Genomic DNA, 23,571 nt, shown 5'->3' on the forward strand with positions numbered 1-23,571 from the left:
TGTTGCTATGTGTTATGAATAAGCAACTGAGGCAAACACTATGTAGAGTAAATCCATTGTAGGCCATCGCATCGCAATACCCAGTTTGCTCTGACATGTTCATGATCCATTTAATCTTTGAAGGTCTAAATGCACTGAATTGTATCTTGCATATGAAATGTTATGAATGAAAACATTTTTTTTATATATATATATCAGAAGTTACATGAAATATTCTTAGTAACTTATGCACCGACTAAGGCTGTGGGATCCCAATGCTCTTGACCAGCCACTCTGGAGAGCTTAAGAGCCGGTGAGCACCAGTGAGGCTTTAAATGCCTTTAATAAGACTGCTACAAAGAGCCCTTTCTTTAGCTCAACAGATTGGGTTCCCACAGTCCAGCCCTCAGGGGCCTCTCTAAAGGGCAGTCTCATAGGCCAGGGCAGGTATCCCACACACAAAACATCTAGACTTCCACCAAGGGAAGTCTCTTTGAATCTCTGACTAACTGATATCTCATTGTCTCACTCTTTCTTCCACTCTCGATTACAATCTTACTGAGCAAAAAGTCATTTCTACAAGGTACTTACTCATCCTAATGACAAACTATCAGTTTGTAACAAAGAAAGACTTTAATGAGATTAAATAAATTGAGGAAAACTTTTTCACAAAATAAAATTAAGCCTTAACAACAACAAAAGTCTTGTATTGTTTTGTAATGTGAACTAATAATTTTATTAAAGATTTTAAATACATTTAAATATATGCAACAAAAAATATGGAAATAATATTTTCAATTTAATGGTTAATATTTTTAATTTAAATGGTTTATTTTCAACATGTCTGTGCTGGTCTAGATGCGGATTTGCATACATTTGGTTATGGCCAATGAAAATTATTCATATAGTCCCAATGCAAATGGACTAAGCAACCAATTTAAAACAATTTACAATTCAAAAATTGATGGCACAAACTAGATTTTACATGAAAACTGAACAAGTAGCAAAAATCAATTTTTAAGTGCAGGCCATCTGAAATGCAAAGTTGAACTCGGTTTTATACAAACATATGGGTAATTAGTGTTTAATAGGAACTGGCCTTCCTCAACCATAAATAAAAGAATGCACCTCAGTTCAAAGACCCCTCCACCCTCCAATAATGAATGACATAGTTAGGCATAATATGTTTGCAATATTTACAACAGATGCATTTTAAAACTACTAATTTACTTTACAATGTTGTTACCCCTTCTAAAACACCTGACAAAAAGAACATGTTGTTCCAGTGTCCTAGATGGAGTAATAATATGAGTGCGTCTGAAACTGGAGCATGGTAGTGTGGTTGATGGCGAAACTGCCAGTGTGAGTAACGCAAAACGCCAATTTCATCACCTTTTAATGCAGCTTTGGCAAACAAAATCCATTAATGTAACATGCAGAGAAATATTATGTTGACTTGGATGAAGTACAAACATAGAAATCTCCTAAGCCAGGGCTAGGCAACAGAGACATAATAAAATAAGTGAAGGATTTTAACAGGCTTACCCTGGGTCCTCTCTTTCCTGGTAATCCTGGCTTGCCAGGAGGTCCTGGAGGTCCCTGAAAGAGAAGAAGGGAGGGAAATCATGACAAAAAGGGTCATTTAGTGTTAAATATCTACCTGCTGACATTGAATGAACTCTCAAACAAGGCAATAATCCCCCTATTAGATGGAGGCAGTGAACTCTAGTCAATGTTTTAAGATACTTTGAGAGTTAGACACTTAAACTCGCAAATATATAGTTTTAGTGGCTGGTTTAAAAAAAAAAAAAAAGAAGTAAATTGAAGAGAGAAGAAAAAATTGCTGAAGTAGATTATTTTAAAATGTTACAAGTTGAAAACGGGCATTGGAGAGACAGGATATTTTTTTTAAAAGTCTTTAGCAAAGCTGAAGTTATTTTTTAAAATTAATCAAAATTGGACTACTCTTGTTTTTAATAAACTGTCCATACTGCTGCACTTTTTGGCTTGTTTTTCTGGCAAATTACTGGTTTTAGTCAAAAAAAAAACAAGAGCACATGCAGGTCTGATATTACGCATCCAGCAATTCTTGTGCATCTGGCTAGAATAGACCCTTTTCACAGTTCCGCCTATCCGCAAAGCAGAGTATCTGTAGTTCCATCTTACCTTTGCACCAGAGACTTCTATGAAAATACGAAAAGTATACGTTAAGAGTAAGACTAATAATGTTGACGTTTTTCAGTTGGGTTGTTTTGGTAACGTTACTGATTATTTCCATTCTGCCATGGATGCTTAGGGAATTAGGCTAACTAGCAGCAACTTTAGCCTAGTTATTGTGTAGTTGAATTGCTGTCAGAGTTGTATGATAACGATTACATGTCCACACAAATCTGTTATTTGGAATAACAAGAATATTGTCTATTGTGTTTAAAAACAATTCTTTAATTTTAGAAATTGGTATGATAATGGTATTGTACTGGTGAGAGTTATTTAAGAGTAGTGGACAACTGAAAGTATCACATCCACATAAAATACTCAAAAGAATTAATGGTGTGAAGAATTTAAACCATTTTGTTTACATCATACCATTTTAAACTGAACTGATGCAATATTTTAAGTTTCTAAAATACATAAGAAATACAAAAGACAAAACAAAAGTATAGAATATGTGTTTATTCATTTAATGTTATTCCCTGGATAATTTATTTGGTTTGTTTCATTTGATGCTGCTATGACTGTAACAGTAAGTATACTGTGTAAATCATAGATATGTATAGATGACAGATTTAACCACTCCAGATATGTCCACCATCTTGGAATGGTTAACATGATGCTGTTCATCACTTACACTAAAAATTCTATGAATTTTCATTGTAAATTTCACAGCATCGTGCACTATAAATTCCGGATGAAATGGGACAACCTTTCAGAGGTGAGAATGTGATGGTTTGTGTTTTTATGTATAACTCAATATGCAATATCAGTATGCAGAACTATCACATTAATGATAAACTAAATGCTGTGAAAATGATCTTCTGTCTATTGCAGATATATATGTTCAAATGTATATACTATATCTATGGTGTAAATCCTCTGTATATCTCTATATTTTGTGTATGCAACGTTCTTGTTCTGCAATAAAAAGACAAACAATGACATTATTTTTTTTTCTTTCTTTTTTTTTTACAATATGAAAAATTAAATGGACAGGAGTCATGTTTTATATTAAGTATTCTCAAGTTACATGGCAAATTTCACATCCATTAATGCAAGTGGTCTGAAAGGAAACCCATAATTTTCCAGTTGAAGAATAAAGTTAATCTACATTTTGAAACATTGCAAGGACTTTCAAGCCGTACAGCTATTACGACTATGGACATGTACAATTACATAAATTCCTTCTTTTAATTTATGCCCTCTTATTTATTTGTGAATTTTAATTGATTATTTAATGACTGATCATATTTTATGTTCGTTATTTGCTATGGTATCTTAAATAAAATTTAAAAAAAAGACAGCAACGGCATACATTTCACTCACACCTAATTCACTTCCACCAATGCTCACAAATCTGTTTTTATAACATTACAAAGTCTTTGTGTATATATGTATATGTACAAAGACATATATATGTATGTCTTTGTGTATATATATACAGTGGTGGTCAGAATTATTGGCACCCTTGGTAAATATGATCAAAGATGACTATAAAAATAAATCTGCATTGTTTATCCTTTTGATCTTTAATTCATAAAATTAGCAAAAAACTAACCTTTCAATGAAGGAAAAGAATTGAAAGTGGGGGGAAAATCACATTATGAAATAAATGTTTTTCTCCAAAACACGTTGGCCACAATTATTGGCACCCTTTTATTCAATACTTTTTGCAACCTCCTTTTGCCAAGATAACAGCTCTGAGTCTTCACCTCTAATGCCTGATGAGTTTGGAGAACACCTGACAAGAGATCAGAGACCATTCCTTCATACAGAATCTCTACAGATCCTTCTGATTCCCAGCTCCATGTTGGTGCTTCTTCTCTTCAGTTCACTCCACTAATTTTCTTTAGGGTTCAGGTCAGGGGATTGAGACAGCCATGGCAGAAGCTTCATTTTGTGCTCAGTGACACATTTTTGTGTTGGTTTTGATGTTTGTTTTGGATCATTGTCCTGATGGAAGATCCAACCACGGCCCATTATAAGATTTCTGGCAGAAGCGGTCAGGTTTTGTTTTTTTATCTTTTGGTATTTGATAGAATCCATGATACCATGAATCTGAACAAGATGTCCAGGACCTCCAACAGAAAAATAGGCCCACATCATTAAAGATCCAGCAGTATATTTAAGCGTGGGCATGGGGTACTTTTTATCCATGTATGCACCAAACCCATCTGGTGGGTTTGCTGCCAAAAAGCTCTTTTTTTAGTTTCCTCTGACCATAAAAGCCAGTCCCGTTTGAAGTTCCAGTCATGTCTGACAACTGAATATGCTGGAGATTGTTTCTGGATGAGAGCAGAGGATTTTTCTTGAAACCCTCCCGAACAACTTGTGGGGATGTAGGTGCTGTTTGATCATTTTTTTTAGGCTTTCTGAGACTCAAGACTCAACTAATCTCTGCAGTTCTCCAGCTGTGATCCTTGGAGAGTCTTTAGCCACTCAAACTTTCCTCCTCACCATGCATTAGGACGTTTTAGACACACGTCCTCTTCCACGCAGATCTGTAACATCTTTACTTGATTGGAACTTCTTAAGGGCAATAATTCTTAAGAATTATTGCCCTGATAGTGGAAATGGGGATTTTCAATGCTTTAGCTATTTTCTTACAGCCACTTTCTATTTTGTGAAGCTCAACAATCTTTTGCTGCACATCAGAACTATATTCTCTGGTTTTACTCATTGTGATGAATGATTAAGGGAATTTGGCTTTTGTGTTTCCTCATGTTTTTACTCCTGTGGAACAGGAAGTCATGGCTGGACAATTTCATGTTCATGATCACCCTGGTGTGCTAAAAAAAAATGTAAATATGAATGGGAATATACTTCAGAGATATTTACTCATAAAAAATTCTAGGGGTGCCAATAATTGTGGCCAACATGTTTTGGAGAAAAACATTTATTTCATAATGTGATTTTCCCCCCACTTTCAATTCTTTTCCTTCAATGAAAGGTTAGATTTTTGCTAATTTTATGAATTAAAGATCAAAAGGATAAACAATGCAGATTTATTTTTATAGTCATCTTTGATCATATTTACCAAGGGCGCCAATAATTCTGACCACCACTGTATACACAGTGCACAACATAAATGAGCAAATACAAAAGTTGTATTTTCTTTATGATCACTAATACAATTCACGGAAAGATGGCAAAACTAAAATGTATTAAACATATACATAATAAAAACTGAGAAATATATGTCATTAATAGCCATAAAATAAGTAAATTAGCCAATTTTGTTTAAATGAAGGATTGCAGAAATAAGTACACCCTAGGTTTAATTAAACAAATGTATAACATTCTAGCACTTAGTATGCCCTCCATAATTTTGAATATACTGCTCTGACCCTTCTTGGCACCGAGTGTACAAGTTCATGACAAATTGTCACATCTGTCCTGTTTAACTCCTGGATGATGAACTCCTTAAATGCCCTGATTTTTAATGAGGAGTGTTGCTCAACTCGTCTCTACAGAATCCCCCACAGGCGCTCAAGAGTGTTAAGATTGAGTGCAATACATGTCCACAGAAGGTTTTTCACCTTGGGAGAATGCATATCCTCATTGTCATGTTGAAAAAATGCCCAACAATGGAAATGGCTAACTAGGTAGGTAGGTAGCTCCAGTGAGAACAACAACCATGTATGTCATTTCTGCAGGCTGCATCTTACTCTGTGAGATAAACAGTCACTCTTTTCATAGCTTTTGCTGGCTCTGAGACACTCGCTTGGTATTTCTCCTGCTCTTTGTCTAGCAAAAAAATCCCTCATCACTAAATGGAAGCTTAAAATGAAGGCCTGATTATTTCAGGGGCCTTGTCATTGTTTTTGAATTTCTGTGTTACTTTTGCTGTATTTTCACACTTAAAACAATGATTGGGTAATCCTCTTGTACCACTGTCCTCTTTTGTACTAATAAGTCTCCTGACAGTTCTCTACCAAGTGGATCCATTGTTGCCAGCATTAAGTCTGAGAATAATTCAGTGGGCTAAGTTGTGTGACGTCATGTGAAAAGGGCTCGTTAAGCCAAAAAACATTTAGTTTTTATATTATTATCTCTCTTTCTATCAAGATCACAAAAATATGGCAATATTAGTAAAGGACTTCAATCATCCATGTTAGTTTTGATATAATTTACCTGCAATGTGCTTTGGAATTTGCCTTGTGTTAGTGAAAAATGTGTCAGCGCAAATCCAAGTGGCATATACATCTGATGACAGCTTTGAACTAATAAAAAACATTTCTTACAAGAAAAAATTCTACGAGACAATTCCTGGCAATGTTTCGTAACACCTGTAGACCTGGCAAGATCCCACATACTCATACTGAGAGTGATGCTGCCAGAACTCCACAATGTTTGCAGGCTTCCTGTTTCTAATCATTTTGAAAGCAACACTCACTAATAAAAGATTATTCAAAGGTGTGCGCTATTAATGTTTTCAAGAAATCTACTTTAAAACTACTTTAAATAAACATGAACTGCATATTGACTCTGCCTTTAGTTTTTTGTGCAATAAACTTTTAAAAATTAGCTTTTATGGAGTAATAAACCAAGAGACATTATGCACAGAGTGTCTGCTTGATATGAATGACATTAATATGGTAATGTTGAGCTCCAGAGAGAAAGAAAGACAGAAGAGCCCATTTGAGCCCCCTACTCTTTCTTTTCCACGTGGCAAATTTCCTGAATGAAAGCAATCTCTCTTTCTCTATCTGCCTCCAAGAAGGAATGAAAAGATTAGAAAAGGAGGAAACAAGGCCTTTTATAGCAGTTGCTAAAGGGGATCTCTCCCGAAAATGCACAGTGCCATCTGTGTGACAGCCATACTGAACAGCACATCTGGTTGTTGTTTGTTGTTGGAAAAGAGTTCAGAGCTTCACTGTGACTGTATATACAGTACCATAATACGCTGCATAATAGTGCTGGATGAGGTCGGCAGACTTTATAGCAAATATCAGCTCACTTTCAGTAGAGCACAGTTCTGCTCCCACCCAAGCCTGTAGTAAAAATCTTATGCACAAGAAATGGAAACTTATCCAGCAAGACTTGTAGTTGTAAGTCTGTTACAAGATTGATTGATCGATTAATTCTCATCCAATCACAGTGCAACCTTCAGTTGCTTCACTGTACCAACATTTACATCCACAACCTCACCCCACTGACTTCCTCCAGGTTGTTAGCTAAAGGACATTGGGTCTCATTCGCTACATTTTTGAAAAACGTAGGAACAACTGAAACCATGTACGCAAAAAGCACTTTCTCTGTACGGCCTCTTAATCATGTTAAGAAGTTACTTCCTCTTAAAACGACTATAATTATATTATATTATATTACATAATCTTTATTTCAGACAGGACCACTTTGGCAAGTTACTCTGAGTTTACTGAAACACAAGTTATCTTTGGCGGTATGGTTCCTTATGGGGATTCTTGCTCCAAAATTAATTGAACATACAAGAGCTTTAACATTAACCCCCCATGGAACCATCAGCTTGGAAATACATAGACAATTAAGACACTTTAGTAATGTCTTTAAAAGCGAACAGTGGTAATCGTGTAGATGTGGCAGTGGGACATCTATACTTTAGCTTGGTTATGAGGATGAGTGTCTCTCAGCAGAGAGGTCCATGCCTACTAGGACTTGAAAGCCTTAGTAATCTGAAACAAAAGACGGCGACAACCAGAAAGTGCACAGTAATATGCTCATGCTTATAATGGGGAGGGAGGGAGGGTTGCGAGCAGTTTGAGCATACTTACCGAGCAGTAATGCCACGTATACATGTCCCCGGTCTAATAGGAGAATGGTAGTGATTGGAGCGATTTGACAGCTGACCGCATCAGCTGGTCGAAGCACTATGCCTACTGAACTAACGCTGCGCTCGATTTAAAATTATATAATAAAATTAATAAACAATACAATTTAATTTCATCTTAAATATATTTAATCATATAGAGTGAAAGAGTAAGAAAAGCTGCATTTGAGCTACAGCTGCGAGGTTTCTCTGAATAACGGAGATATATACGCTTATGTACAGCTGGCTAAGCAGAGGTCTATAATCTGGGTCTATGGTTTTGAGAATGGCACACTTGGCATTGCTTGAGGATCTGGCGAGCGCTTCTGCAGACAGCAGTATATGTTTGACGAGAGTAACGGAAGGCTGTAAAGGAAAGATTGTGTGGAAAGCCCTTATATGGAGATGGTTTGGGCGTGTTTTATGCAAATGACAAACCTTGTGCATGCGGCCGATCATTTTAAATAGTCCAAATTCACTTTCATTAGAACGAGATTAAGAATAAATTCACGTATTGTGAATTAGGCCAAGATTTTTCTTGAGAAGTTGTCCTGTTTGTACAAATATGAAATAATCCACTCAATTATTCCTATCACTGAATAACATATTATTCATCCTACAAAAAAGAGTCTTTCTACTCAAACACAAACTCCCTATGATTTACTGTTTTCCCAACGGTGACTGAATTTGGAGGTAAACTAAAACGCTAAAATGCCCCTTTGTGTAAAACAAGTTTTTGAAGTCCCCATAGTGTGTATGTGAAGTTTTAGCTCAAAATAACCCACAGATCATTTTTTATAGCATGCTGTGTGTGTCCCTTTAAATGCAAATGAGCTGCTGCTCCCGGCCCCCTTTCAAGAAGAGGGTAGAGCTTCAAGAGCTCATGCTCCGGCATACCAACAACAACAAAACAGGACAATCTCATGCACTGAAAATGTCAGAAACTGTCAGTAGCGGTGTTCAGTTCAAACCGGAGTCGGACAATGATGCCTATAGAGCCAGAGAATATATGCTGCATGGAGACAGAACAGGTATAATTACGCTATAACTTATGTTGTCATCTTGCTTTTATCCACTATTTGTACAAGCCTGTTGTGGCGGACTGAATGATAACCGAATGATGGCCAAAACTTTAATGATGAGTTCTACGAAGTTCACACAAAAGATGTCTGTTTTTACTCCAGAAAATCACCGTAAGAGCTAAATAAGTGCAAGAAGTGCGCATTAAAGTCTTATCTATAAACTCTCTCTCCCCCTTGCACTATCATCAACATACACAGCAGATTACACAAAAACACTCATTACAGTAAACAAAGGAATACAGACCCTTTTTTTCCCGGTGTTTGCTTAATAAACTGGTAAACTTTATATCCGTAAAGCAACTCTGATGAACTTTAATAAAGTGCATGCTCTCCCTTTTTTATTACTGCAGTGACCATTATCGCTGCGGAGACTATAAGCTGGATCACGAATAGTTTGTACCTTGAGGTTTGTACAACTTTTTAACAAAACCTGTGTGTGTTTAATTGTCCTTTTATTTTGACCCTCGTTCACAAAGCAGTCTGGTGTATAATGATTCGCACAGACATTTTAGTAGAAGTGCACCGATACTAAATTTCTAAGTTTTATTGACGTCTTTCCGCGGTTGAAGCACAAATAAAGTGATTACATGAGACGTGATACATTCAGGCTATATCTTTCAACATACCTTTGATATTCATGCATGTTTTTCGAGATATAACTTGTATTGAAGAGGAAGAAAAGACTCGCGCTCCGAGCTGCCGCCTGAACTGAGGCATTACAGCAATCTGACACGTCACATTTAAGAGCGTCAAAACGCCATTTATTGTTTGAATTTCATTATAAAATGGACAGAATTTGAAAACTGAAACTTTTATTCTTATCAGAAGTAACAAGCACAAAGCCTTTTGCGATTATTGGACGGGAGGCGCTACAAATAATATTTGATGTAGCAAAAAATAAAAATAAAAACGCAGACCTGGCAACCCTGGCTTGAAATACGGGTGATTCATAGGGTCAAAAAGAGCCTGCTTTAGCGTCACTATTTTTAAACTGTTAATGCGTTAAAATTCAACACAAAAGCTGGTTTGCCAACCACCAAGAAGAAGAAGAAGAAGAAATTCAACACAAGAGTGATTTTCTTCACACACAGTATGTATGAGTTGCAGTCTGAACACGTTTTTCCGCACCCTTTTGATTGACAGGATATAATCGGCCCTGATCATCGGCAGTTTTTAAACAATCGGCCGATGGCCGATAGTGATAATAATAGCTTTTATCGGCATTTTGTGATGTCACAAAAGGTAGAATCTGCAAACAGCTTATTCTGAGGCACCAGAGTCCTGCACGGGTCCTGTTTGATAAACCCGCACCCGCTCCGCACCCGCAGTTATTAACACCACATCCGACAGAAACACTCATTTTAGCCCGTACCCGACCCGACCCGTTTGACACAAAAACCGCGACCCGACCCGCACCCGCATTAAATCTCCTACATGAGGTAGACAAAATCATTTTGTCATGTAGCCTAACACAAGCAATGAAACCAACATTAGGCATTCTATGTTGCTGCATTTTATTAAACATTGCATTTTACAACAAAGTAAAATAATAGAACAAAGAATGTTTTAGTAGGCCTATTCAACTGTAAGCTTAAAGCTAGTAAATATTTGAGCAGTTTCACTCGGCATATAAACACGGTTGTCTCTTCTGCAGTGTTTACCTGGCCGCCAGTCCTCTTTGTAGCAGCGCGAAAAATATTCTAAAGCTTCAATTCAAATTGTGAATAGCCTATATTAAATAGCGAGCAAAGCGCGTTCCTTTTAATATAATCACTAGCTTTTAATCAGATGCAGCGTGATTGGCTACAATACTCAGCGCTGCAAACCGTGCTGCCTTTAACGGTCTTCAGACAAAGCGTGAACACAAATAAGCACGGGACCATTTGAAAGCAGCTGTCAAATGCACCGAATTGAGTTGGAATAGTCTTGGCTATTGGACCCGCAGTCCGCCCGTGCCTACCGCGCGTCCGACCCGCACCCGCACCGCACCCGACACGTAAATATTATTCCACCCGTTACATAAAATTTGGCGGGTCACCTGTCGGGTAAAAAAGAGGAGTTGGTGGGTTTTTATCATTATAGGGTGGTTGTGTACACTGCCGACACACATTTATGTTCAAACAAACACCATGTAAAAGTGAATTTTGTATAATAGGTTCCCTTTAATAAGCATTTTTGTCTTGTTTTCCAGAAAAAATATCTAAACATTCGTGAGCTAAGATAAATTTACTTGACAAAAAATTAAAAAGATATTTTAAACTTTTTTTCTTGTTTAAGTATAAAGCTACATTTAGTAAGGTTTGGTTTTAAAATTAGAAAAAAAAAATGACAATAGGGTAAAGAACAATAAATAATTCAAGATATATTTATATTCTCTGAAAACAAGTCCTAATAATTTACACAATTTTGCTTCTCAAGTAAATTTATCTTGTTTTTGAGTTTCAAGGATGTTTAGATATGTTGAGTGGAAAACAAGACAAACTGCTTTTTTTTTGTTTTGTTTTTTAGTGCATGTCCTCTCACCCACTGGCTTGTGACCTCATTAATTAACTACAAGGAAAAAGTGTGCAAGCATTACACATTACCGGCATGCAATGCCCTTTCAAAGGATTTTATAAACTAGGCTTAAGACCAAGACCACCAAAAGCTCAAAGGCAACAATGATGACACCATTTTCCAGCCTTCAACAAACAGTTTGCACCCAGACAAGGTTGTTAAACTGGTAAAAGATGTAGTTGTGTAGTGTGTGGTGTATTATATATTGAACTCCTCAAGAGGTAATGGAAACCAACTGACTAAGAATCCATATTTATGCAATGCTACAGTCAGCACCTAAATATAACATATGAAGGCAGATGACAAGACCAAGGCACAAAAAAAAAAACACACACACACACACACACACACACACACACACACACACACACACACACACACACACACGGCCACAGCTAATAACTCACATTTCACCATTCTTCAAAATAAGCAAAGCAGCACTTGCCATCTGGCCACCATAAGACACTGTTTAAAAAAGAAAGAAAATGGTCTTCGTACCATGGAGTTCTAGTGGTCTGTTGAAAGCTGAAGACCTTGTTGTTATGGTTCTGTAACCTGACTTAGCTTTGAGTATTTCAACAAGCAAATTCCCACCTTCTGTAAAATAATCAGGGAAAATCCTGCTATAATAACATTTTACTGTAAAATAAATGGATCATTTTACTAGCTTGACAGACAAATTACTTGTCTATTTTTTTTACAACCTGAACTAACCATGCCAAAAAATAATTTACTGATAATTTACAGTCTGATAATTTACTCACCCCCATGTCATCCAAGATGTTTATGTCTTTCTTTCTTCAGTCGAACAGAAATTAAGGTTTTTAATGAAAACTTTCCAGGATTTTTCTCCATATAGTGGGCTTCAACAGTTACCAACGGATTAAAGGTCCAAATTGCAGTTTCTGTGCAGCTTCGAAGGATCCCATCTGAGGAATAAGGGTCTTATCTAGCAAAACGATTGGTAATTTTCTAAAAAAAATAACATTTATATACTTTTTAACCACAAATGCTCATCTTGCACTAGCTCTTCGATGCGCTACGCATTACGTAATCACGTTGGAAAGGTCACGCGGGACGTAGACGGAAGTACCGAGCAAGTGTTTATGAAGCCTTTTCCAAAAAAGATAAAACAACAATGTTGGACGATTTTGAAGTGACCTTTCCAACATGATTATGTAATGCGTGGCACATCGCAGAGGTAGTGCAAGATTACCATTTGGTAACTGTTGAAGTCCACTATATGGAGAAAAATCCTGGAATGATTTCCTCAAAAACCTTAATTTCTTTTCGACTGAAGAAAGAAAGACAAACATCTTGGATGACATGGGGGTGAGTAAATTATCAGGAAATTTTAATTCTACAACTACTACTACTAGTTGTCAATACCTCACCACCAATGAGAAAGGCCTGATAAAGTCCTTCTATGTAGGGCAGGGAACAATAAATTGTTGAAACACGAATCGAGAAATGATTCTAGATCGATTCTGAGATTTTCCGAATCCATCGTGATTCTCTCTCGAATCAATTCTGAGCTTAGTTTTTAACAGCAGATGGCACTGCATGCTTTAGAAATAGCCACTTGAACTTGATACGCACACCATTTGAACCTTCTATAAAATAATCATTCATTAAGTTTGAAAAGGTTAAAACGAATTACAAGGGTGTTTGCAGTGGGCTGTTTACATTAATCTCGCATCATAAAAGCATTCTGAGGTGCAAGTACATAGTCGAATGCATGAGCGTTCTTCTTCGTTAGCATTTGAGCGTGTGGTGAAAAACTAGCCTAGAGCGCCATCTGCTGTTAAAAACAAAGCTCAGAATTGATTCAAGAGAGAATCGTGATGCATTCAGAAAATCTCAGAATCGATCCACAAATCGAGATGAATCGATTTATTCTCCCAGCCCTACTTCTATGTGTCAGACTATTTCTAATCAAAATGTTAGCAGAACATTTTACAAAATTTCCAACAACTTGACCTGTGTCAGTCTGTTTCAATCCCTACAGAAATGTGAAAAATGCAAAGAGTATGGCAACCAAAAATATTAAAAAACATCCTACCGGTGGTCCAGGTTCTCCTTTCAGGGCAGGTGACTCAGCCAAGAGGGAGTATTGAGTTGGTTCAAAGTCAAAGGTTTGGAAACCATCTGTGGCCGCAGGGGTGACAGGCTCAAAAGAGGTGGGTTTGGCGCCAAAAACTAAGGTCTCCTTTGGTAGAGGATCCTGTGATGCTATTGATGCTGTTGTCATCTCTGACACCGTGAATGTACTAGAAGGTTTAGGTTTTGTTGTGGCAGGGGTCTGGATATCCAGTTTGTTCTTCTGTTGACCTGTTGGTCCGGCAGTGACAGCCATCCCATTCTCTTTTAACATCTGGGGCTTTATAGTTGCCCTCACAAGTTTCTTCCTGGGGCTGCTTTGTTGAGTTGGCTTTGGAGATATTTGTGATGGCATGACAGTTTGTGCTGTGGCCTGCAGGGGGGGCTGTAGTGTGGGCTGGGCTATCGTTGGTGGCACTGTGCTTTGTACAGACTGAGATGTCATTAGAGTGGGCATGTTTAGGCCTTGTGAGGTTTCATGATTATTGTGTATCTTGTCTTGTGTTAGTGAAGGTTTAGAGCTAAAGTGTCTGTCATTTAGCTCTGTTACAATGCTTGGGGTCTGAATGGTGACAGATATATTGGGGTCCAGGGGTAATAGCGGTAAAAGAGGAGGGAGGTTAGGCCGATAAGTGTCAGCTTCCCTGCACTGTTTTTTAATGTACTTACAATAATTGTGAGCTGCCTTAGCAGAGGGATGAATATCAAACTGGCAGATGGCTCCTTCAAACTGCACAGAGCTCTGGCTCATTTTTCCCAAGCGAAAGGAGCCCTCTGGATCCAGCGTTTCTTCATTTTTAAAATGCAAATCTGCATGTACACTTGTCTTCCCACAAGAAGTATATAACAAAACCCTTTGGGCTTGGATTTCCAAAGCCAGGTTGTGCCACTGGCCATTGTGAACATCATAATCAAAATGTACAGTGTTCTTTTGGCCCAAGTAAACTAAGATTTTACCAGGGATGAACTGCACCCCTAGTTGCAGTCTTTTCCTCTTTGTCACGAAGGTGAAGAGGAAAGCATTGTTTATGCGATGTGAACATACGCTAAGGATGAGAGAGAACGCAGAGCCCAGTGATGCAGGGACGACAGAGCTCACTGGGACGTCAATTCTCGCCCTCTGGGTTAGGATGACTCCCGATTTGAAGGGGATGACACCTTGAGGTGTGGAGCGTGTCCCAGATGGTCTTTTCCCAACCAATCCCAGTCTTTGTAGCACGTCCACATCTACAAAAAGGAAAACAACAAATAATTGCAGGAATAATCACTATACATGTACTGTGACTAAAAAAGGATTTAAGAGCAAAATGGATCTCATCGCAGTCGACTGAAGGCTTGCAGCTGTTTCTCACACACTGAGACACTGAGCTCATTACAGGAACAGATCATTAACAAAAGCATATGTAGAACATATGTGGCAAAGGTAATATTTCACCGGGGGTAATGCTTCAGTTTTTTATTAAATACTCTGCTGACATTGTTACAAGTAGAAAAATAACACTGTGTGGGCTTATGTGAGTTTTACGGAATCATCAACTGTACTACAAATTCATTAGATCGTTAGAGGTCTGCAATAAATTAGGTCAAGTGAAGCGAGTGGGAGTACGCATATCAAACATCCCTTTAAGAGTTACAAAACCACAAGCATATTAGTCTGTATTGTCTGAAGCGTTCCAGTTTATTATGTGGATTTGGGTATAAGATGGCAAAAATTACATAAATAAATAAATTAACATCTCTAAAGTTTTATAACAATTTTGCTAACTTATATTTTTTCTGGAAATCAAGACAATAACATTATTCATGAAAAAAAAAAAGAAATGCTGTAAAAAAAAAACTGCTATGACCAATATCAATGATGCCCCATATGATCCTTTTGCTAGCAAGTAGATGTAACAAAATATGACGCGTAAAGTGGGAAGAAATGGTCAAAGCCATCTATCTTAGGGCTGCCACTTCTGAACAGTCAGTAATGAGTTTAGATTAAAAACAAACAAGTGTATACATTATAAAACCAAATCTAACCCAAACACATCCCGACTAAACAAAATCCTACTCAACTTTTGCAGTTATAAAGTATACCCAACGAGCACTAAATGAAAAGCACATGTAAATGGAATAATGTGCACAGATTTTTTCCCCCTGTAAGCCCTGTATCCCTTAACAGATGATGATCAGCATATTTTGAAAGAGAATTGTTGAAAGAAAGCACTATGTCTGCAGTAGTATTGTAAGCAAATCTAAACAGAGTTACTAACATAATGGCCACTTCATTATCAAGCATGTCAGAAAGAGGTGACAGATTATCTTCTGACAAACAGCAGGAAAACAACTGCTCTGAATTTAGAAAATTAATGATCTGAATAATTTCACATAAATCACATGGGATCCTGACACAAAACTCTAACAAAAACAAGACTCCAGCAATGCACCTCAACAGAACACATGATGAACATCCTCTGGTTCTACTCACAAATCATAGTAAAGAGTGCTGTCTGAAAGAGTCATAAACAGCATGAAATAAACTTCTTTAAAGCAGGGCTCAACTATAAGCATGACCCACTGACCCGAGGCCAGTGTGAGCGAGCTTAGGACCAGTTAACACAAGTGATCTTGCCCCATCAGGCAACTGCAGCATTGCCATTACATCTACACTTGTTTTTTATGCCTTGCTTTGAACATTGCTGGTGCAAACGCTGGTCATTTAAACTTGTTTTTGTTACCCGGGTAAAAGGTTTTCTAGCTGGTTAAAGTAGTTTGCAGTAATTTTGTTAGTTAGGTTTTAAATACAGCACAGTCTCATGAGAAGTCGTAATATTTTGTACAAGATGGTGAAATTGTAAGAAATCATATGGTTTGGGTTGTAGAAAAGCGCATGGCCAATATGCTTATAAAAGTGATATTTTCCACCATCTCATACAAATGATTAGTCATTGGAGTGTTTTAGTTGAAAATGATAAGCCAATCAGAAGAGGGTTTGGAACTGTGTGCGCCCTTTTGTAGGCATTAGTCAATCAGCTCCAGAGTGATTAGTCAAGCCCGTGACACACTAAACTGACATCAAAGAAATAGCAACAACGAAAGCAGACTATGATGTTGCCTCAAGTTGGGGTCAAAAAGTTGCACTTGAACACACCGTGAATACCGCAGTTATCGACCGCCTAGAGTGAGATGAAATAACTGTCTCTATCAGTAAGTGACAGTAGTTTATATAAATCAGAAACAAAGCAGTGCTGGTGCTAACCATTTTGAATATGAATCAGGCTTTTACTTTCTTCTTTCCAGACAGCCATCTCATTATGAAACTTTCAGGGGCTGTTTACACGACACCATTTTCAATTAAAAACGTAAAACGTTTTATGCCTTTAGCCATTCATTCACACAACAATGGTGTTTTGGGGGCCTGAAACCGTGAACTTTTGAAAACAGGTTTCAAAGTGCACGTATTTGAAAACAATACCGTTATCGCCTCCGTGTGTACTACAAAACCGCAAATTTGTAAAAACGGTGACTTCATGCGCATGCGTACGTTTTCAGTCTATAGGCGCTCAGTGTTTCTTTACAAAGTGACAACACCAACTACTGGCCTGGCATGCATACATCGTTTTTAGTCGTTTTCACTGATCTGTGTGAACAGGAATTGTTTTGACAATGGTGTCATCTGTGCGCAAAAAACGGAAAAACTTTTCTGTTTTTAGTACATCGTTGTCATGTAAATGTACCATTAATGTATTGGAATACTCAGGTAAGCAGTAGTGGCCCCTGACCATAAATTTAGGTAGGACAGATTCTGGGTCTTAGCGCTAGTTTATGATAAACATTTTTAAGCTTTATATTCTAATTGCTGAACACATCAGACACACTTTTGGCAGAATTCTAATGTTTTTGCATTATTCAGCCTGAGGATGGCGCTCTAATGATGACTGACAGACTTTAGTAGACACGACAAACGCATAGAATGCCATCTTAGAATTACCTTTATGTAGTATTTATTACCTCTGAATGTTGTTTTAGAATATTGCAAGTTATGTAGGAATTCCAGTGAGGAAAAAAAGTCATGTCTATTCTCGAACAAGCATAAAACAAACACAACAGATCTACGTTATTGTATATAAAAGCTATTCACATGAGCATGTTTAATTAAAGGGTTCATACTCTCATTAATTTGATACGCTACTCCACATAGGAAGAACATTGCGGTAAAAGTACTTTGACTTGACCAGAAGCAGCCTGAAATTACTATAATTTCAAGGGCAACAGAAATTTATGTCAGAATGAAATGTCAGTGGAAAGTGGAATGTCATACACTGGAAATCATATTTTACACTACAGATAAGAGTAACGGCTAGAGAAGAATTCCAGAAACTCTCCAGCAACGGCTCACAAAGATGACTTGATCATAAGTCATGCGGCGGATACCCGGATAAATCTTGGACAGCAGATGGGGAATGTGCTATATGGACTGTCTCACATATGGTAAAAACATCAAACATACACTCAAGAACAAAGGTATCTTTCATGACTTGTTTAAAACATGATGGCTGGTGCATTTCATTAATGTCTGACACAGAAGCACCATATGTTACATGTACATGAATGAGTTAGACTGAATGTGACGGATGTTATGAACCTCCCCCACCATATTAAATCTGGTCAAAGCAGATGTGGGAATTCTAGACACACCTTGAATAAGAACCTGTAAGTTTAGGCTACTTGGTTGAAACAACAAGTACATCTTAACATCTTAAAAGTGCACATGCTAGTTCTTTATGTCATGCATAGCTAGTCAGTGCTGTAATTTCAATCTCTACCAAGCATAATACCTAAATTGAATTGACAGTTGTACATTGCAGTAACAGACCACCAGCAATATTTACGCTAGATGTAAATACAGAATCTGTTCAATATTAAACAGTTTATACATCTACAGTCAGCAGACTCAGTCAGTGACATCCAATCAGGCACAATGCCATTCAAATAAGGTTGGAAATCAAATGCAAAGCATATAGAATCACAAAAGCAACGGCTTCTGATTTATAGTGAAAAATAAACAGACTCAGAACCTTCATATGTTGTTGATCAAACGCTGCTCCATATATCATCTGAATATTGTTAACTCTGGCAAATATGGAGCGCATTGCTTCTTAAAAACAAAGTACCTGTAGCCTCTTTCACCTCTGACTCATGGAAAACTCCAATGGGTTGTAACATTAGAGGTCTATTTGTCCAAGTCCTGTCAAGTATCCTCAAACTTTTTTGCAAGGCAGTGTGAGGTCTTTGGACTTCAATGAACCCATGTGCTCATGTAACGTACAGGGTTATGACACAGATGTCAAGACCATGGTGAAAGTTAACAGAATTGTATTTTGCATGCTGATCAGGCACTAAAATTGTGTTAGAAAATGTACAGGTTTTGAAAATCTATGAATGAAAATCACTTACCTGCAGACTGTGCTTGTGCAAACCTCAGACAGCATGTACAGTAAAGAATCATGCAGAGAAAGACAGCTCTCCTGTTAAAAAAAAAAGTATTACAGTTACAAACTGACCAAATCAAACATCTAGTTGACACTGATTTGTGATTTTACAATGTCTCCTGGCAACATCACAGCTCAAGCTTTAATATAAACGGTAGATACAACTTAGCATGAATTTGACTCATGAATTTGACTACCCCCACCCCCAGACAATGAATTTAAAATAAAAACAGGTTTATACTATACCATTCAAAAGTTTTTTTTTTTTTTTCAAAGACTGTAAAAACAGCAATACTGTAAAATATTATTACAATTTAAAATAACTTTTCTATTTTAATATATTTTTTAAATGTAATGTGATGGCAAAGATGAATTTTCAGCATCATTGCTCCAGGTTTAGTGTCAGATGATCCTTCAGAAATCATTCTAATATGCTGATTTGGTGCTCAAGAAACATTTCTTATTATTATCAATGTTGAAAACAGTTGTGCTGCTTAATATTTTTATATTAAGCATTAGTTATTTATTCTATTAATGAATAGAAAAAACAGCATTTATTTGAAATAGAAACATTTTGTAATATTACAAATGTCTGTGCTGTCACTTTTGATAAATTTAATGCATCATTGCTAAATAAAAGTATTAATTTCTTTTTTTTTTTTTTTTTTTTTTTTTTAAAGAAAGAAAGAAAATCTCACTGACCCAAAACTTTTGAACGGTAGTGTATATCCTAAGAGTTTAATAATGTCAAACATTTATTTCCCACATGCATACTGATTAAAAATCTGTTTTCAAAGCTTATGTGTCCAATCTCTCAAATGACAATGTGAGACAAACACTATAAGCTTAAAGGTCCAACCGTAGTCTTGCAACACTGAGAAAACAACAATGCCTCTGTATTGCAACACTGAGAAAACAACAACAATGCCTCTGAGAGAGTTATTTAAAACCCAGAAAAGGTCAAACCAAAGAACCAAAATCTCTTTGCCACTGGTCTTTTTTTATCTCGGCTACCGAAAGAAAACAAAGTCTTGGGATCACATTGTTCCATTCTACACTAAAGCATCACCGCATCCATCTAAATTATCAGTCTAGTCAGTGTCCAAAAGCAGTGCTCCATCTGCCTGTAGACCCAGTAACACTTGGCAGCAGCAGCAGCAGCCTTTACTGTAAAGCCCTAACAGCTGTTTCTGCTCAGGCAGTCAAAGCTTATCATCTGCCTGGATACCAAAAATTTGCGATGCTCCATATAGAAAGTGAGTGTTTCCTCTCAATATGCCAAGGCGAGGAACTTCTGAGAGCTTCGTTCTAAGAGCTCTTAAATCAGTCAAATCAATTAATATACTGAAAATGAGTGCAGTTGAAATGAGTATAAGCCCCTTCCCCCCAAAATATTTAGATTAGTGCAGATTCAATATGAGTCGATTCTTAAACTATTAAATTTGATCTATCACCCATGAAACATGAAAGAAAAAAACTAAGAAATAATTGTGCATTAGGTGGTCTTGCAGTGTTACTGAAATTCTAATGGAAACCACAAGTGCAGATTTCTTTCACGGGGTCCTTATATTGAGGTATTTATTTATAATGAGTGTTGGTCAATTTGCACTATGCAGCAAAAATGTTTGGTTTCTTCTATGACAATAAGCAAAAGTGGTTCTACGTGACATCTTGAGACTCTTTCATCACTCTGGTATTCTTTTTCTGCCCCCATGTGCTGACTGTGGATGTGGGAATGCATTCATGACCAGATATTGTAGTTTTACTTTAGTCAGCATTTTCTGTCATAGCCACAAGAACTAAACACTTGCCATGCTAAATATCCCTTTATACAGTCCCACCATGGACAATGATACAGTTCAGTGCAAGAGAGAGAGAGAGAGACAGCATTAATCTAAACACGATTTCTCTTAATAATTTCACTGGAAAACAATGAAATAAATAAATAATAATGACAAAACAGCTGAGCAGGAATGGTCATACATTCCAGACACTAAAAAACATAAGAAATAAATAACTTCTAAACTCAACCTGAATTACTGGTTATTCAGTCATAAAAACAATTAAATCAGTAAAAAGAAGTTAATCTAAAACAAACAGTTATATGTTGCTCAAAAAAAATCTTTACTTCTGGATGAATGCTGTTCAACAAAGTTAAACAAGTTTTCTGTGTCCCATTCATTCATCAAGTTTCTCCAAACTCCAGAAAGGACATTATAACGGACCTCCCTTCGCGAACTCATTCTTCCTTATGTAGCCGAGCTGACAGCCAACAGGCTAATTTATGACCCATTTAACGTTTGAGTGAAATCTATCTATCTATCTATCTATCTATCTATCTATCTAACTATTTTCATGACGTGAGAGCGCTGTTACTCACCCCCCGACACCAGCTGCTTTGAGTCTGGAGTTCGGGGCATTGTCCGGCTCCATCGCGCTTACTTCATTCTTCCTCGGGAGTGTTTGCTGCATTCAGGACATGACAGAGTTGCTGAATTACTTCCATATCACAATGTCCCTTAATAACTGCTAAAGGTCTTAATGCACCACTGTAGTACAAAACTACATGCCGTAGTCTTTCCCAAGTGCCAAATGTAGTACTTTCCAAAGAGAGGAACCTGCGAGGAGCGATGCAGACTTCTCCATCTGACAGTAATAGATCCGATGGTGCTGTAAACTAGAAATTTAAGTCCAAAGAGAAACAGACATCGTTTGCTGAGGTGAAGTACAACCGCTTAGTCAAGTCGCCAAATAAAACTCAAGTACTTAGTAGACATGCTGAAGATTTTAGACACTGGAAGCATATTTCCCTCTGTCGCCCTCAACTGTCTTCTGAGAAAGAAACACTTCTCTCTGGAAACTAGAAGGGATTCAATGGAAGGTGTGTCTTTCCAAACCCACACTTTTATTTTCGCTTTCCTCGAAAAAATAAATAAATAAAATAAAAGAATTAAGCCAAAATAAAATAATAATAATAAAAAAATAAATATTGAAGGGCGTCATACAAGTTCATATCAAAACAAATCCGGTAATTTACCACAGATGTGGATCATTAGTTCTCCCTCAACTCGCTTTCATAGTGATTTGGGCATTTGTTCTTGTGAAACTGTATCTTGTAAGGGTTATTTAACTTTCAACAAGAAAAAATAAAACGCTTTATGAATTTAAAACAATTACAAAGTCTAGCACTAAAAAGGAAGTCCACAGTTAAAGGGTTAGTTCACCCAAAAATGAAAATAATGTCATTTATTAGTGATGCCTCTAGCCAGCAATGGAGTCATTCTATGAAACGGGTGCCATTTCCACTTTGCATTTTTCGAAATTTTCATTAAGAACAAACTTTTTTTTAAACAAACCTACAACTTGAAATATACGTTAATCCTCCAAAAAAACATATTTTCCTAATAGTAAAAATGTCCCTTTTTTGGAAACCATCAATAGAAAGTCTAATTTTTTTTTTATTTTTTTTTTTATATATATTCTTAGATTTTTAATCTTGAAATATGAATTTGACGTTTCAATGGCCTCATTGTTTGTACTGAAAAAATTAATTCACTTAAAAAATACAAATAAAGTTACATTTATCTGATTAGTCCACACAACAAAAACATCATTCAACATTAATTTATGTAATATTTCATTTTATTTCCATAAACCTTTAACAAAATGACCCTGTGACGGGGTGGTAAATGTGACGGGGTGGTAACTGATGTGATGGGGTGGTATGGACTGTGAAGTGTTTCTCTATATGATCTGCTGGTTTTAAACTTTAAAAATTGGGGAAGGGGAGACATTCAAATTGAGTAAAAAGTGTGTGAGTGATATAGTGAGTGAGTGAGTGAATGAGTGAAAGAATGAACCAAACAGTGTTGCCAAGTCTGCGGAATTGGGCTACTTTTACACTGTTGCCGCAGGTTGTTTTTTATGTCCACGGGTTGAAGCGAGCCCAAATAACATTATATTTAGCCCTTGGAATACACATTTTACCAAGGGAACCCTGCCAAAAAAAAAACGTTTCACCCCCCCAGAACGTGATTTTTATCGGGGGACATTTTGGGATGAAATTTACCACCCCGTCACAAAAACGTGAATTTCATCCCAAAATGTCCGCAAATCTCCCATGTGGTCAAGTTTCTCACCTATCATACATGCATTCAATCTGAAATATAATTTTCTTTGTATTAATAATGTAAAAAAAAATGCATAAAAAACAGTTTTCCCTATCTATTTTGCGTGACGGGGTGGTAGGTTTGAGCTTGACGGGCCCTGCCTAACATGAAAAAGCAACAAATAAACAATGTAAAAAAAATTTACATAGTTGCCTTCTTTTGTTCTTGGTGGCTATAAGGCTCAAATGATGTCACTTCGGCTTTGT

At 36.9% G+C, this 23,571-nt stretch overlaps 1 protein-coding gene across 3 annotated transcripts in view; it reads right to left on the reverse strand.

The window, feature by feature from the left end:
- col27a1b (collagen, type XXVII, alpha 1b) overlaps positions 1 to 22,841 on the reverse strand; it is a 115,004-nt gene extending 92,163 nt beyond the window's left edge. The window contains exons 1-4 of one of the 3 annotated variants that reach the window (XM_051894871.1): positions 21,577 to 22,428; positions 19,162 to 19,232; positions 13,682 to 14,946; positions 1,525 to 1,578 (exon numbers count right to left, since the gene is read on the reverse strand). In XM_051894871.1, coding sequence (XP_051750831.1) covers positions 1,525 to 1,578; positions 13,682 to 14,946; positions 19,162 to 19,232; positions 21,577 to 21,668 — 1,482 coding nt within the window. In that variant the 5' untranslated portion in view covers positions 21,669 to 22,428. Of the gene's footprint in view, positions 1 to 1,524; positions 1,579 to 13,681; positions 14,947 to 19,161; positions 19,233 to 21,576 lie in introns of all 3 variants that reach the window. The other 2 variants (XM_051894872.1, XM_051894873.1) reach the window with 2 other exon arrangements.
- Between the last annotated feature and the right edge of the window lie 730 nt (positions 22,842 to 23,571).

Source organism: Ctenopharyngodon idella, chromosome 5 (genome assembly GCF_019924925.1).
Source record: "Ctenopharyngodon idella isolate HZGC_01 chromosome 5, HZGC01, whole genome shotgun sequence".
Classification (NCBI taxonomy): Eukaryota; Metazoa; Chordata; class Actinopteri; order Cypriniformes; family Xenocyprididae; genus Ctenopharyngodon; species Ctenopharyngodon idella.